We start from the raw sequence: 17,500 nt of genomic DNA, 5'->3' as shown, positions 1-17,500 counted from the left end.
AAAAGGTGAAAAGGAAAAGTTGAAACTTGTGTTGACTATGTTTCTTTTTCACGGAAAAAATCGGAGGACAAATATCGAAGCGGACGGGGGTTATTGCGTGATAACTGTCCTGTGATTTTGCACCACGTGACGTAAAGTAACCAATAAAATCACGCCAAAATTAATGGAGGGGTTATAATCGATGATATTCACCTCGCCTTCGGCGAATAATTGTTAAACAGAGGATCTTTTTTAATCCACAAGAACGTACAAAAGAGAGGTATTCGTGACTCTAAAAATGATTTTTTTGGCGATAATCAGAGCATGCACTGTTTAAAAACCGCTCGTTGCAATTTCTCGCCATTTGAGGAATGTGTGGCCAGGTTACTATTGAGTTCTTTTCAAAATGGCGGTGTCAGTGGTTGAATGATTGTGACAAATTCGTGAGAAAATTGAACGTTGTACAAAAATTAATTATTCGGATTGCAAATGACCAACTCGGAAAATTGAGGAAATCTTTTCCACGATTTACCAACAGTGACTTCGCTTCTTTAAAATGACTTACCATTTTGTTCGTTGATGTGACCTCAGTATGACACAGATAAGCGTCATAACTGACAAGGAAAATAGAAAAACAAACCAAGGTAACATATCGGTTAAAATGTAACGGAGTTGAATTAGACTTCTAACAGATCCTGCAGGTTTACATAAAACTCTACGATATTTCTTTAATTTCTGAAAAAGCTAAATTCTAACTGGCGTGCCTTGACGCTAGGAAACTTGACCGTTTATGCTAAATTGAATTGAATTGCGCCCCTTATGTGTAGGAAATCTATGTACCTTATATCTTGTCTTCAGTTGAGCGATGGACAGCAAATGACTGCACACGTACGCTGAACAAATCTGCATTTCTTTTGTAAGAATATCTGAACATAACAAGAAAATTTCCGATTGCGAGAGACAAACGGTGGTCCCGCCAATAAGCACACCCTGAGAATTCCATTGCCAACCATCCCTAGCGCAAGGAATGTAACCACGGTCATTCCCTGACCGAGAATGGCAGATTTTTCGTTTACAAATTCGGTATCGAAAACCATTTCTCCTATTTAAGTTCCTCTTATCTCTCGATCAACTCAGATAGTCAAAGGGCAAGAGGAGATTTGTTGCAAGTTCTCTAACTAAGGAGCTATTTCTTTCACTGCTCAATAATTTATGTTCATTTATAATTATATTCCTGTTTCTCTGACGTGTGTATTTAAAACCGTTCGTGTTAGTGTTCTTCCGAAGATTGATTTCACTGTCTCTTGCTTAGTGTCAATAATTGAACTTCTGAACAAAACGAGAGGCATGGTGTGTGATATTGTATAGGTTAGATTGTTCCTAAATGGAACACCGGAGCGCTATTTTTAGCAAAAAGTTAAAAGTTCTTCTTCCTTTTGTCAATTATCACCTGATTAACATCGCTGCTTTGCTTAGAAATGAGTAATTGAGGCTCCTAAGGTTTGGCATCAGATCAAATTGACGACCCATGCAGCTCGGTAAAGCCGATTCAAGTTAAAGGGCAGTGATATTTTCACACCGTGTTGGTCAATATTGGCTTTTGATCGCTCAATCACTGAGTTGAAAGAAAGGAGCTTGTTGTAGAAGCCACTTGTGATACTTGGCCGGTCTTGATTATATATAGCTTATTAGACGTTCGGTTGTGTAGTATCGCTGATTATTATATGGCTGTGTCTCACAAGGACTGGGAACTACCGAATCCACAAATTTGATTGGCTGAAATCGATGTTAAAAGTGGTCTAGATTTTCCCATCTAGACCGGTCTAGAAAAAAAAGGTACAAAGAATATAAAAAAATTGGCATATAAGACACAGCCATATAATAAACGTCTTATTAACCGAGCTAGGTCGGTCTGTATGGGAGAATCTTGGCCTCGGTCGCTGGTACAGAACTCACTCCGTTCGGTCTGTACTGGCGACCTCGGTCAAGATTCTCCCATACAGACCTCCCGCTCGGTTAATAAGAACAAAGTATTTTTACGAGTTGTGCCGTATTTTGACGAGCCCGTAGGGCTCGTCAAAATACAAACAACGAGTAGAAATTGTCAGCGATACTACACAACCAAACGTCTAATAAGAGATTTATTATCTAACACGCCAAATAATTATTTCAGTGCGGGCGAATTTAGCGGGTATTTCTGGAGTACAAATATCGCGTGATATTTGTACTCGTCTCGCGCGTTATTTGTACTCTGCGAAGCACAGTTGGATAATAAAAACTGATATTCGCTCAGTCCGGCATCAAATTGACGAATTTATTGGTTACCTTTGGAGTCTTGATATTGACAGTTAATCTTATTACATATACAAGAAGACCAGCAAGATTTATTTAAACAGTCATAAAGATTCTGTTATCAGTTTGCCTGTGATTTACTAGACGAGACAGGAGTGACTTAAAATTGGAAAAGCGGGTAGATTTTTCTTTTTGTTCTATTCTCAGTGTTTTCCAAAATATTGGATTTTCAACCCGGACACTCGGCCAGACAAGGCAACGAAGGCTCCAAAGACGAGATTGACAATGTCGGGGAATGTTCGTCATCCAGGCCGGAAACTGTCGAGTCAGTAAGGGTTAGGTTATCTCAATTTTCCTGTAGCGGCCCGGATATAGTAACATTGCTCGTTCTAATTCCTATTTATTTCTATTAACAGTGCATATGTCTTTTAGCAAGCGAGGACATTATTCTAAGACATGCGTTCATCAAACTCGAAACCCCCTGCAAACTTGGTGAAAAAAAAAAAAACACAGTTAATAAATAAAAATTGGCAAGTAACGGCTCCTCTGAAAAGTTTTAAAATCAATATTAATCGAGTTAAGTTTAGAGAGCATTGGCTGTCTTGCTCCCTTAGGCGACCCAGTCTCGTCCTTCTATTTTGTTTCTTAGTGCCTTCCTGTTTAATCGAGGGTTTCCCGTAGAATCCATCTTTACAAGAGAAATCCTTGTTTGTTATTAACTCAGGACCACTTGAAATTGAGCCGGAAATTTAACCCATGTCTTCGCATTTGACAACGGAATTGGCACGGTTCCTTAAGTATTGAAAGATGTTGGACTTGGCTCGATTTGGACGCACCCCCTTTAAAATTTCCCACAAACCCTTGTATCTTTTTTTTTCACCCCTCAGGCACTAGCTATTAATAATGCAGCCACGCGTTGAGAGAGGTTTACATAATTTTTGCGCGAGCCAGACAGGATGGAAATAATAAATGTTTGGTTTCCGTTACGTATCAGTGACTTTGTTCAAAGCCAATTGTGGTAAAAATAGCAAACAAACCCACCGGATCAAATTGAAGAATAAAATTCATTGCGATATGACCTGGATCAATTCAAACTAATACTTAGAAGATTGTCTCATTTCCCAGTTTTGCCCTTTAGCAAAAACCCTTGGCGTGTTAGTGCGAGAGACATGCATCTAGGCGCCCGTAGAATCACTTTGGATCTGCCTACACACAGACCACATCTCACACCACCTTAAACAAACACACCTATTTCTTGACTCTCCCTATTAAGCTTAAACCTCATCAATCTTAGATCATAGGTGATGCAATTTATCAAAACCTTTTCCCTGTTTCAGGCGTTGTTAGTAAAAACACTCGACAGTACTCGTAAGGTAACGCGAAATATATACAAATTAACACGTGGCATGAGAAACCGACATTCGGAGGCGTAAATAATAAGAAAACGGGTTTACAATTTGAATTGGATCCACCCTTTCACCGTTACTAAGTAAAAGAAACAGGAAACTAGTCATAGGCTACTCTTGAAAAACCCTTGATTAGTAGGTAAACATTTGCCAGCATCTTTGTAAAGAACATTTTTAAAGCTAATGGCTTTTCCCAGTCATACTTCATTAGCTTTCCAAAGTCTTCTCAGCAGGTTCAAATTTAAAACTCACTTTTATATCAGTAAAGACTACTGTGAAACTACACTTGAGTTGTTTGGAAGCAGGAGTGACCTAAAAAATGGCGGTCATCTGTCTATCTAAGTGAATCGAACCAGTTACGGCAGTTGCCAAGAGCCTCAACACCCACGACCTCCACATATTCTCGAGCCTTTTATATGTATGACTCGCGCGGCTTCTTGGGTCTACACGAGCCTTTTTAAAGTTAAATTAGAAATTCGGCGAAAGAGTTGGTGTGTTTTACTTGGAAGATACATGCCAAATCTTGCATGAGTTACATTTGAGAAGGAAAGTCCTGCTCCTACGCTTAAAGTTAACTTAACTTCTGTTATTCATAAGTGCACTGTTTGCATCGATTCCAACAATGGAAAACCCTTTTTCATACCACCTGTATGTGGTGGAGGTGGGCAAAAATTTGACACTGCTGTAGGAAAGCTGGAGAATGTTAAAGTGGTAATATTGGGTCTGTCGAAGGACAAGGAAAGAGGCTATCTCAGTTTTTGGAGTCTCTTGGTACTCTTTGGTTAGATGATATTAATATTCCCCAGCTACTGATTAATTTCATAGTTCAACAATCGTCTATCTTTGTACCAATAACTCTTAATAGAGGTGACTCCTTCGAAAGACTAATGTGTTGCAGAAATTTTCCAAGCAATAAAACAATTCGCGAAGCAATCACTTCACAAAGAATTTTGGTGTCCAATTACACCCATTTTTAGTCACGAATAGATACATCAACCAACCTAAAATATCGAAATAACGAAATCCTACTTGTCTGTCTACCTGTCATAGGTCACTAAAGGACTATCAGGTAAACAACCTGCAATGTGCATAACGCACCAAGACCTGATCGCCAAACGAACTGAACCCACAAAAAGGCTAAACAATATCGACACCCTCCTAGCCACGAGAAGTCTCAGAAAAGAAAGAAAGGAGGAGAGTGAAAAAATTGACCTTCCTTTACACAGGGGGGTAAATAACTTTAGCTAAAGATACACGTGGTGATTTGATTATGATGCGGTCGTGCCCGAATAACTTACATGTGTGTTGGCTTGGAAAGGTGACTTTTTGCACATCTCAACGCCTTTCAAGGTTCTGGCTACCTAATCCCTTTCATCTTTCAACAACTACCTCTTACCATTAATTAGAGAAACAAGGGACTAACGATTGATCAAAATGATCACCGGAGTTAAGGTTTCTCTTTTTATTTCCTCCTTTATTTATTACTGTATAGTGTCGCGTGGATTGCTCTGTTCGGCTGAGTTAATTGTCTGGCGTGTTCTAGCAGTTTCTTTGCATTGATGACTAGTATAGGTATCAATTGAACCTGTACTTTACCGGGAAGCAGGTTACTGGCACAACCCTCCAACACATAAGCAAACCTACCAGCAATATCAATTAGCCATTATTTTTTGTGTCTGTTCAAAGGAAGTCGCCTTCAAATATGTTTTGTTTCTGCTACACAAGTGCGAACGTACCAAATATTTCCGAAAGAAAATGAAAGGTATTGAAGTTCAGACCTCGTACCAGTAGTCATGAACTTGCAGCTAAGTAAAAATGTCAGTTTCCAAAGATGATTTGAATCCGTCTCTTTTCGTTTTGGGTGCTCTGTCCACTGAATTCCAGAATTCTGGCTCGAGCGCTGACCATTTCAATTAGTTCAAATGTGACAATATGAATTGCTTTGAGAAAATGAAAGGGACGACCCGCAATAACAATATTAACAACCATTTCAAAAGAAACGTTTATGCCCTAAATCTTTCATCGAATTGGATCAGAAAAATTTCTATTAGCTGCTTTTTTGTCTTGTCCATTTCTTTACGCCCCGCAAAACCGCATGGCCTATTTGCATTTTAATGCAAGAGTCTCCGTGGCGCCAATGTCACCTTTCACCGCGTACACAAGTTTCTCGAGGACGGAATACTTTTTCCCTACCATTTTATTTTTTCAATCCCTTCACTTAGACTGCAGTGTGACCGTTACCATTTAATCATCTTACAAGCGCTGTTTTTTAAAGGATCTAGCAACGAACGCTCTGCTTTCGGATTGACCATCGTGTTTGACCTTATCAACAATAAACTGTCTCCTGTACGTGTTCGCCACTTTTCTTTGCAACAAATATGTTTATTGTGACATTTCAATTGTCTCAGCTTGGTTTTTTAACTTGGTTTAGATAAGTAAACAATCCATGGGTTTTGAGATCAAACTTTCGACAATGGACTCAATTTCAAACCAATTTCAAAATGAAAGTTTTAAACGGAAGGCTATCTTAGTCACTACTGATGAATATTTATCTATGGAATATCTTAATTACCATTACTGAAAGTCACGCTTTGTTGATATGCTTCACAGGCGTTCAGCGTACTCCACAGGTCATGGTCCACCGCCTGGCAACGTCCCTTGCACGTTGTGGAATTGAGGAGTAGATGTGTATTTTTCTTCTTTAGCTCCCAACCAGGGAACTCGTTTTCAAGCTATTGAATCTACCGCATACATCAGGACAGTGTAAGCTTGAAATCTTTTCCACTCATTCTACCTATGCCTGCTACTGACTACCCACCCTCGTGGACCGTCTTCGATTTAAATTACACACACGAAACCATTGTGTGCTGTGTTTGTTGTTTGTGGGTTTTAATCATTGTGATTTGTGAATTAAGCAAACACCCACATATCATCACTGTAAACAGCCAAACAGAATAAACGCTTGTTATTTTATCTAAATTAGAGGGCGTTGAATGCTACCGGCAATAGGAGTCCTAATTCCGAAATCATTCACTTACGTTTTCCTTGGATGTTAGACCATGAAATTCCCTGACGCTAACAATAGATTATTAGACAACCCCATGATGTCAATGTAAACGGTCGGCTGGACCAAGAAAGATTTAAAACAAATCACACACAAACTGAATCCGAACGGCTAACCGTTTCAGTTATTTTAAGAGTTAATACCAATATTTATCACATGATGTACTGTAAGATAACTGTCCACTTAGGCCGTTTGTGGCTACAGTTAGCTTTGCGTGGCAATAACACGCTCGAAAGCCAGTGGCTACTCTTATTACCTCGCAGGCATATTTTGCAGTCTTTTGTTTTGTGTTACAGTCCTATACAATTAATCGGTTTGTAGACAATTTTACTGGCTCTAAGTCACGGAGACGTTGAAATACAAGTTGATACGCTTCCACGCTTATGATCCTTTGTGCAAAGCCACTCGATAGATCTTGCAATGGTGTATAAATTCAACCGATATAATAACGAAACAGCATGTTACGCTCTAAATGTATCACCTTCTGCAATTAGTTTCGTAGTTCAAAGTTTGCTCATTTAGTAACAGGAGTTTTCAAATATCCTCTGTTATCCACCAAATGGATCGTGTAAGTACTAAAGATTTACGCTAGATAATGATTATTTCCGGTGTGTACTGATGGCTCTTAGTAACGAGCTTTGTTCATAAAGAGGCCACGTTTGATGTACTGGTATTTGTTCGAGAGCTTAAGCTTAAGGGCTGAAAAAAAGCTAGAAAACTGACATCCTGTAGTCTCAGCGCCTGAAACAAGGATTTGGGAAAACACGAACTGCTGACGACTGTGTCCAAGGCTGTAATATTCAAAATATTTCCTCGAGATCGTAGAAAATAATCAGATCTTTGTGACTTATTATCTGCATCATGTTTCGAAACTCTTTTAATGCTCTTTTTTAAGATCATTTTCCTGGTGATCAAAGTTATTTTTAGTCTTGAATTCGTAGGCTAAAACAACAATGCAGCGAAAAATTTCAAAGGTACTTTAGTAAGTTTCTACTCATCTATTTTTGTTCTTTTAAGGAAGATTTTTGCCACACCATTTATCAACTAAATTTTTGGCGCTCTTGTTTCCGTACGCAACAAACAAACTGATATCATTTTAAGGGCGGTAAAGGTGGACATGCATCGATAGGAACGAGACATTACTTTCATAACTGTTTTAGATGCCATCCAACGATAAAGAGAACACCAGTAGTCTACATCTATATTATGAAATTTGCCAAAAATTTATCGCCAGTTGTTGCTTAGATAGCAAAATAAAATTAGAAAAAATAGGTTGCCAAGGGACTCTCGCACACCTGGCGTTAAAAAAAGTGTGGGGGACGTATTCACCAGGATTTTCGTGATGTACGCGAAGCCTGGATAATTTTAATTCGTGCCCTTAACAGAACCAGAACGGGTGGCTATTTCATCTGCTCTTGAGCAGAAACATGAAACTGAGGGCTACAAAAAAGATAAATCGTTATTCACAACAAACATTCAATTGCTTTTAAGAAATTTTGTGTAAGGAGTGTCACGAACAATGGTATACAAAATTAATGTGATGGTTATTTTTTTCCGGTAACAAGCAGTTATGGAAATACATGTTTTATTCAGCATCCTTTATTGTTTCGTGGGGTTGAGTCTTCCCACAAATGATCGGAAGATAGCGTTTCTTATGTGACAAACGACTATAGCAATCAAACCTGCGATTAACACAACAAAGAAGGCGTGTTTAACAACCCATTAAATACAACGTGGAGTTAGTTAACTTTTGGCAGTTCTGGCAAATCGAGCTGGTCAGTTTTAAAGCTACCTGAAAAAAGAGACAGATACGAGGAGGAAAACAGAATGAAAAGAGTAGAACAAGTAATTCAGAGGGAAGGTGTTCGGAAATCCGTACCTACTGTCTCCAAAGACGAAGAGAAAACCCTGATTCAAAAGCACCAAAAGAAGCAGAAGCGAAAGAGAAATTCGTGCCCTTTGTCTTACATAGAAGTCATCTCGTACGCCATTCTAAGCTCACCGCGAAAAAGAGTAACATTATCCGATATATACAGCTTCATCCAAAACAACTACCCTGAATTTACTGAGAACAGAGTGCGCTGGAAAAACACAGTCCGCCACAATCTTTCTATCCACGAGTGTTTTCAGCGAGGAGAAATGGCCTTGGACAAGAGTGGATGCTACTGGCGGATTCATCCGAGATTCTCTGCCTCTTTCTCCCGAGGAGATTTTTCAAGACATAAGGAGCCGCAAAATTTACCTTGCACTTGGGATGGTGGATACAGTCCCGTTGAAAATCCTACATATTCTGCACCCTACCCCGTGTTTCCGTACCACATGTGTGAGCCGCCCTCGTCTTATTTTCCACATGTTGGATTACAACAGTATCACAACCGAGGTATACATGCTTACGGGCAACATCCTTATTTTACATGGAACCCCTTTATGTACTAATTTTTATCAAAAGCAGTGGTCAGACTTGACCCATACAAAGTCAAAGGCAAGGAACACATTCACATAGTAAAAGAATAACATACATTTAAAAGTAAAGATGTAGTGTTCTCTCTTGGGTAAAGAATAGGAGCCCGATTGTACGGGTATTCTATAATGGACTTTCAATTTCATGTAAAAACAAATTACTGTCGAATCAGAAAACTATTCTTAAACCTGGGAGTTTAAAACAACAGTCGTGATGTTCTTGTACGTAGGGGATGAAGGTAGTCTCGGTTCTTGTCATTTGGGAGAAACGCAAGTTTTTGTCTAAAATGGCCGATGAACGGTAATAACTTATAGAAGTAAAAAGGGCAAACTTAAGATATTAGGTATTCTCAACTTATCCAAAAGGGGACGTTTTTGAGGTTATTCTCAAGTCCAATTGCATATTAGTCGAACCTCTAGAGCGATAAAAAACCACGAAGGGTTCTGGTACTATTTAAAATGCATTACCTCCGTACAAAAATCTCCTCAGAGAATGATAATATTTCCAATGTACTCCATGTTTTCAAGAAAAAGAAATTCGAAAATGAACAAAAGTCCATTTTTGACAAACTCAGGACCTTGCTTACTTGAAGAGTTCTCGCTATTAGGGAAAGGATAAGAGAATACCACAAGCCAAAAGAGTTGAAAGTTTGTGTCTTCTATAAGATCGAAGCTATGATTATAAGCGAAAACCTCAGTTGCCAGCGTAAATTTCTGCTGTATATGCAAACTGATAAAAGAAATCTTTTTTCTCCGCAAAGGGATTCGCAATTGAAAACAGCGAAAGATGATGACACGCATTCTGCTAGGGGATAAAATGCCATGCAATTGGTTTTTTTCATCCTTAGAACGGCTGTCGCTCAAGCAGCTCTAAACAAATATTCTGTCACAATGCTAAATGACGAGAAGGTGTAAGTTATGGGAAAATTCCATCATTAGCTTCGTTTTATTATTGTTCTATACGTAATTTTATAGTTAAATGAGTGCTAGTCGGTAACGTTTCAGTTATTTCCAGTACTAAGGCAAAATATTTTCACAATTTATCAGTTTCATCAGATATCTTCCTCAAGGGTACAATCCTATTTGGCAAACGATCTATTCCAATTTTTAACACCCAGCGGCAGTAAGGTCGATCCTTTATTCAAATTAGTGAAGGGAAACATAAACGGCTGGGCGGTTTCTTGAAAAATTGTCAGTATGTGCATGGCTGGGTGGCTGTTTTTTTATTCTAAATTCTTTCAGCTAATACTGTGAAACTATTTTGGATTGACTTCAGGAACAGTTGCCCACTGTAAAAAACTCTTCCTCTCTTTTCCTTGATTATACCTTATAGTTTTCCCCTCTAATATTATAGGTAAATTATTTAAATGCATTTTAATTATACATTTTTCTCTTTATTAGATACTACCTTTAAAAATATTTAACGTTCTTCAAAATCTGGCTAGTCTTGTTTAAATTTAAAAGTTTGAAACTGAAGAATACAGAGCTGGATATCTTTTAGGACGAAGGGATGGTTAACCCTTTTGGCACAAACCCTTTAAATCGTTCTCCATGAAACGACAAGTCGGATGATCGATATCCAGTCGCACTAGTACCCTAAGGAAAATCTTAATGAGAATTCAAAAGTGTAAGCAATCTCATGGCTTAACAGATAGAAAAAATGTACCGCTTTCAAATAATTGGAGGTTACGAGTATGTCAAACCTCCAAACTACTTTTTTTCCGACCACTCTAAATCAAGCCTTGAGTCAACTTTGGAGGATACATTCAAAGTATTCCATACTTTATGCTTTATAATTCACGGAGCTATGGAGGTATTCTCCAGTCATTGCTTGCTGCTAACACTGGACGAAAAACTGGATTTACTATTATTTTTGTAGGTGTGCAAATGTGGTGCAAATTTGGGGCTCTAAATTTGAACTAAATCCGCGCTATCAGGCGCGTAGCGTGGTCATTTTTTCAAGTACGCACAAGTACATATGATCAAGAAACCTAAGTAAACTGAGCAAAAAATACTGCGTTCTTTATGCCTTCTCTCCCTTATAAATTATATGCACAACCCAAATATGCTGCCTTGCCTGAGATATGTTTACTGGGCAAAATTATAACCAATCAACAATTGGAGTAAATGGCTATGGGCAAAATCCCATAGCCGCATTTATTTAAAATTACTGTTCAATCAAATCCTTGATACAAAGTTTGGCCTAGTAAAGGTGAGGGCACTGAAAACGCCAAAGCATGTGACCGCACACATGCCGCCCCACCCCAGGCAAGCGCAGCACAGAAGCAAGAGCCGCCCATGCAAGCTAATGCTCCGAATCGCAATAGTAAACCATTATGCCATTGAATAGACTATCTGAAGGTAAGCTAGATAGTGTCCACCCCAAGCAGTGAACACAGTGCCTGAAATTGACAAATTTCATAAGGACAACCAACCAAAGAAGGTGCCACAGAAATTAATTTAGCTAAAATGGGCAGTGTAATTGGAAGACGACTGTCAAGGCGAAAGCCAACTTTGTGAAAACCTTTAAGCATCTGAGCAACATAAAAAACTTTAGAGGGATCTCAAAAGCCTTACAGCTTATGGCAGTAACCCAAACATGACACATAGGTCATCACAGTGGATGGAGCATACTGTGAACGAAAGAAATAAGCAATAAATAAGGCCAAAATGGAAGGTGAAATAAGCAATGCTCGAAAAGGGTGATGAAAGGTAGAAACAAAAAAGTGATGGAAAAGCTTCCAAGCACGCTAATAAGTTGGTATGGATGAGGGCTGAAGACTGGAGCGAAGTAAAAAGGAAGCTATTGAAGCCAACTCAGCGGCTGCAGATGAGGAGGTATGACCGTGGGAGCTTTGTGCATGTAAGCTGGTGCCAGTTGTTTGAAAATCTGCAACTGTAACCGAGACAGAGAATCAGCCAACTTATTCTGTAAGCCTGGGACATGCTTAGCTTTAAAACAAATATTGTAATTAAGACAAACTAGGACCAGCTTACGCACAAATAACATTAAGTCCTTGTCACGAAAAGTCTGTTTGTTAATAAGATGGACCAATGCTTCACTGTCAGTAAAAAACAAAACACGCTGATTCTTAATAGTATGTGTCCAGAGGTGCAGACTTAGGACAATGGGATAAAATTCAAGAAATGCTATGTTGCGATGACGCCAGCTCGCGGGCGCCAGCTCGTGCCCGCCAAAAACTGCCCCAAAGCCTATGGCATCGGATGCATCTGTATACAATTTGAGATGGTGCGAATTAGCCCAATCAACTGAGAGAAAAAAGGAACGACCATTAAAACCAGACAGAAATTGCTGCCAGACTTTAAGATCTGCTTTAACTTCTTGAGTCAACCTGATAAGGAAACGAGGATGGCGAAGACCGATTGTCAAATCAATAAGACGACGCAGAAATGCACGACTAGGAACAACTACTGTACAGGAAAAGTTCAATAAACCTGTCAACGACTGTATCTCACGTAAAGTAACCTTGCGACCCCTGAGAAAACCGGAAACTAAGTCCTGACATTTTACTAGCTTATCAGGAGGCAGCCGAGCCTCCATAAGGACCGAGTCCAGTTCAATACCCGCGAATGAAATGGTTGATGAAGGGCCAATTGTTTTTTCCAGCGCCATAGGTATGCCCAGATATTGGCAGAGCTTTAAGAATAAATCAAGCTGTTGTTTACACAAATCAGGAGAGGGGGAGACAATGAGAAAATCATCCAGCAGGTGCAAACTGTGATCGATATGCAACTTCTTTTGGGCAATCCATTCTGACAGGGAGGCTAGAACAGACTGGACGCCATCGTGAACAGCAGGTACCTCGACTGTGTCTTGGATGGCAGCATGTCCCTGGACGCACTGGATGTTGTGTCCAAAAGACTGGAAAGAAGTAGACTGTTCCGCAGAGAGTGAAACCGCAGGTGCTTGAGATGATATGGAGGGGGGACTTTGTGCTTGCTGGACAATTGAGCGTAAATTTGAAAGGAATGGCTGCAACCGCTTGGTCACTTCATCTATTACCCGCGACACCAGCTGATCCGTTACAGGTGAAGTTAACGCGGCGAGCTGATCTGTTGCTGGTGCTGCAGGAGGTGGCTGGGATTGCACAGGGGACAAGGTTGCTGTTCGTGACCCAGGTTGTGCTGCTAAGGATTCATGCAGAAGGGAGGGTTGCTGGGTGGAAGATGACGAGCAGCCATCGAGACCCAAACTCTGTCTCCTGACACGCTGCGGAGGGGAGGGGACCAAGGCCTCCAAGGCCTGAGCAGATGACCGCTTGGATCGCTGTCAACGACGAGGAGGCATCTACAGAAAACAAGGAAACAACAAGTACCTGGAACTAACACTCAAGATTCAAAAGACAGTACATAATATTTTTTAGGAACAGGCATGGCTCACAGTGTCGCCGCAATAGCCTGTGACGAGAACAACAAGTGCTCTAATTCAAAATTAACAGGAGCAACAAGGGCCCCAAATAAAATAAAACCAGAGCAACAAGGGCTCTAAATCAAAATAAACAGGAGCAACAAGGGCCCAAAGAATAATATAACCAGAGCAACAAGGGCGCTAATTCAAAATAAACAGGAGCAACTAGGGCCCCAAATAAACAAAACCAGAGCAGCAATGGCTCTAATTCAAAATAAACAGGGGCAACAAGAGACCCAAGTAAAATAAAACCAGAGCAACAATGGCTCTACTTCAAAATAAACAGGAGCAACAAGGGCCCCAAGTAAAATAAAACCAGAGCAACAAGGGCCCCAAGTAAAATAAAACCAGAGCAACAAGGGCTCTAATTCAAATTAAACAGGAGCCACAAGGGCCCCAAAGCAAATAAAACCAATGCAACAATGGCACTAATTCAAAATAAGCATGAGCAACTAGGGCCTGAAATAAATAAACCCAGAGCAACAATGGCTCTACTTCAAAATAAACAGGAGCAACAAGGGCCTCAAATAATATAAAACCAGAGCAATAATGGCTCTAGTTCAAAAGGAAAACAAACAAGAGCCACCAGCGCTCCAAGTGAAATGAAACATAAGCAACACGGGTCCTAATAAAATAAACATAAACAAACCAGAGTAACAAGGGCTTAAAATTACAAAAATTGTTTGCAACAAGGGCTGAAAATCAAGATTAATAAAATCCAGCACCAGGGCCTTATAAAACAATACCAGAAAAAGAAAGCCTCAAGGTGAATAATCAAAGCGAGCGAAGGGCCTTCAAGATAGCTCCCCGATAGCTTCGATAAAGAGAATATTGGCCTTGAGGGTTTAAGTGAACGCCATCGGGCAAGTAAGGACCGACGGTGGGATTACTAAAGCCCGTATGGCGCCAGGAAAAAACGTTGGGACAAGGCTCTAGAACATCGGTGAGATATTGGTTGAGGATCGTTGCCGCCGCGTTGAAGAACGGCGCTCGAACACGAGGTATCACCTCGCAAATACCGATGACTCGTATAGAGCACGATTGGAGCAGCAATTGAACCAAATCATCGATCCCAGAACCGACGACCTCGGGACGGTTAGCAACAAGATCATTAGTGCCTATTTCAAGATTAATGACGTCGGGTTTTAGGGCAGAAACAACACCAAGGTCGTAAAGGCGAAGTTTCTTCACAGTACGACCGCCCACGCCATGCAAGTGAATCACGGCGTCACCCAACAGATTAAAATGTTCGGCAGCACGGGCATCAAAATTGGATCTAAGGTCTGAACTCAGCCTTCGAACAAACGAATGGCCTAAAATAAGAACTGTGGGAGGTGAGCTAGCCATAAAACCAAAGAAAGAAATTCGAAACGAAGACAACTGTGAATTCGACCAAGCACATGCGCAAGCAAAATGTAAGAAATAGACCAAACCACAGAAAGCGCGTGACTTATAAAGACAAATGGTCAAAGAGGAAACTGTGTAAAGGGATAAAATTAATAAAACTCACCTCGAATGAAAAAACACGTCGATAACCACTGTCAAGATGAAAAAAACACGTCTTTAACCACCGTCAAGATGAAACGGAGTGACGCTCACATGGGAGCCAGGTCACTTAGCAAGCACAAGAATTCTAAAGGGTATTGGGTATAATCCAAATAAATGTCACCTCAAGTCCCAGGCCCCCCAAAGAAATAAAAAATACACAATAGGGAGAAGAAGCATAAAAATTCTATTTGCAAGCAAATATTTCCTTTATTTCTTGTTCGAAATAGTTGCGTGAATACAAGCAAAGAACAAAGCGTCTTGCCCTTATTTTGAGCAAACTTGGCACAAACACAACATTGTTTTCAAAATTCTCTGGTCACCTCAAGTAAGCACGTGCGTATATGCGTATAGGACGCTACGCGCCTGGCTATCCGTAAAGTGAGGGTAAAATAGATCATTGATTGAAAAAAATTAAATTTTCATTTCTGAATTTGGTTATCAACTAGCTGCCGATAGCCAACTTCAAGGATAAGCTGTTTTAGGAAGTTTGATATAGCTGAATTTTCCAGCGTTCGATCATCTCCGAGTAATCCTCTTTGCTTCGACGGTAGCCTAGAAACGTTAGCTTTTCCATATTCATTTTGGTGGCTTAAGTAACATAGTTTCCATTTCTTCAATTGAAGTAACCAGTTCATTACATGGTACCAAAATTACTATGCCAATGAAATTTATGGTTGGGTTTCAGGTGACGTCACAAGCTTTGCTGAAGTTAGTGTCCGCCATGTTGGTGTCCCTCGGGTGTCAAATTTATGAATAATTAGTCGATTTCTATAGTGAAGCCCTCTCTCTTATCGCCGTATTATTTCGCCAACTACATGAATATCCAGACAGAAAAAAGCGATAAAAGTATCCGGCATTCATCTTAAGGTATCCCAGTGCTCTCTGAGTATGCCGAAAGCTTAGAGAGTTGGAAGGAAAGATGTTTGCAAAAGATCTCGGTCATTGGGGTTGACCCTGCAAGCATACCAGCCGAGAAGTTCAGTCCAAAATGCTTGCCTCCTGTGGAAGCGTCGGACTTGCTGAGTTACCTCGTTCTTGAGACCAGCTTCTACACCAAGAAGCAGTTCAAGGCGTTCAAGAGTCTAGAGGCGTTTAATCAAATGGTGTCGGGATTTGTAACCTCAGTTGTAGGCAAAGTAATCGCCGGCAAGTATGCCGTGAGAGCACGAGTTTGGCATTCACAGCATATGAATGATCCTTTAGTGAACATTTGGGTCATTTCCGAAAACGATGGGACTATTTTGTCAGCCCATTGCTTGGGATGCAAAGCTGGACTGGCTGAGTCATGCTCACATATCGCAAGTGTTTTATTTATGTTTGAGGCAACTACTAGAATTCATGGCAAGCTCGCTGGGTGTCACGAAAACTCAGACACCGAAAACTCAGGTCCCTCGAAGTGTTCTCCAAGCTTTCGAAGTGCTCCATAATTCGATAGTGCATAGCATAAGGCATGAACCAATTTTTTTTTATAATATAACCGGTGGAACAATGCAACAAATCCGACGCGAAAGACGGACAACAATATCAAGAGTGATTCTTCAGTGAAGCGAATCGTGACGGCGCTGATGCCGAGTCTTCTTTCGCGTTGTTTTTCTCTTTCTGCCTCATTTAAGAACTCTAGCCCAAGGGTCGCAAAATTGTCTTCGTTTTGGGACTGGTGGGCCGAGTCTCTGTTTGTATCCATTATTATCGCGAAATATTTAAGAATTTTAACAGAGCGACAACAAGGATCTGTGCGACGAAGTACAAAAAGGTAAACAAACGTCCCTTTCGGCTCGTCAAAATCACGCCACATTTTAATACTTTGATGTTGGAGCGAGCGCATTTGATCCCGTTAACTGTGAATGAAAAGTTCAAAATTAACGGGAAAAATGGAGGTAAATCTAAGCTAAATGAAGTCTTGTGTCACTCTAAAATGTTTTAATACTCAACCATCGGACGATTTTGCGAAACGTGCAACTTGCGGCCTTGCTTTTGCTGCTTCAGTTGGATCAAGACCCAAAAGGTCAAAATACACGCGGGATTACCAGGAGGGATCATGAGTCGAGTTTATCTCCTGAATTTTCGAGGAGTCTGAGTTTTCGGGGTCTGAGGTCTGAGGTCTGAGTTTTCGGGGTGTGAGTTTTCGTGACACCCCAAGCTTACTTGCACTCAGGTAAAATGCTCATGGATTTTGCCGACATAGGTTAATGAAGTGCCGTATGCGAGGGCTAAAGACATCGATTTCTCATCGGCTAAGAAGCTCAAAGAAAAGCTCGACCAAAAAATCGAGGATCTACAACAGCCGCAAGCCTCGAACCATACAACAACTTCTAGTTCCTC

At 40.4% G+C, this 17,500-nt stretch overlaps 2 protein-coding genes and 1 pseudogene across 2 annotated transcripts; 1 reads left to right on the top strand and 2 right to left on the bottom strand.

Moving 5' to 3' along the window:
• LOC148734844 (uncharacterized protein KIAA1958-like) overlaps positions 1-174 on the bottom strand; it is a 2,355-nt pseudogene extending 2,181 nt beyond the window's left edge.
• Positions 175-8,247: 8,073 nt separating this feature from the next.
• Positions 8,248-9,760, top strand: LOC111342281 (forkhead box protein E4-like). The gene has a single exon (XM_022949350.2). The coding sequence runs from the start codon at positions 8,569-8,571 to the stop codon at positions 9,175-9,177; it is 609 nt and encodes a 202-aa protein (XP_022805085.1). The 5' UTR covers positions 8,248-8,568; the 3' UTR covers positions 9,178-9,760.
• Positions 9,761-11,319: 1,559 nt separating this feature from the next.
• On the bottom strand, positions 11,320-15,275 carry LOC111342506 (uncharacterized). The gene is made up of 2 exons (XM_022949604.2): positions 15,141-15,275; positions 11,320-13,510 (listed from the first exon to the last, which is right to left on the bottom strand). Exon 2 carries the CDS (start codon positions 12,833-12,835, stop codon positions 12,005-12,007), a length of 831 nt encoding a protein of 276 aa, XP_022805339.2. The 5' UTR covers positions 12,836-13,510; positions 15,141-15,275; the 3' UTR covers positions 11,320-12,004.
• Positions 15,276-17,500: the final 2,225 nt, after the last annotated feature.

This window comes from Stylophora pistillata, chromosome 3, assembly GCF_964205215.1.
Source record: "Stylophora pistillata chromosome 3, jaStyPist1.2, whole genome shotgun sequence".
In the NCBI taxonomy this organism is placed as follows: Eukaryota; Metazoa; Cnidaria; class Anthozoa; order Scleractinia; family Pocilloporidae; genus Stylophora; species Stylophora pistillata.
The sequence above is the reverse complement of the archived record's forward strand: the minus strand, read 5'-3'. Positions and strand labels throughout refer to the sequence as shown.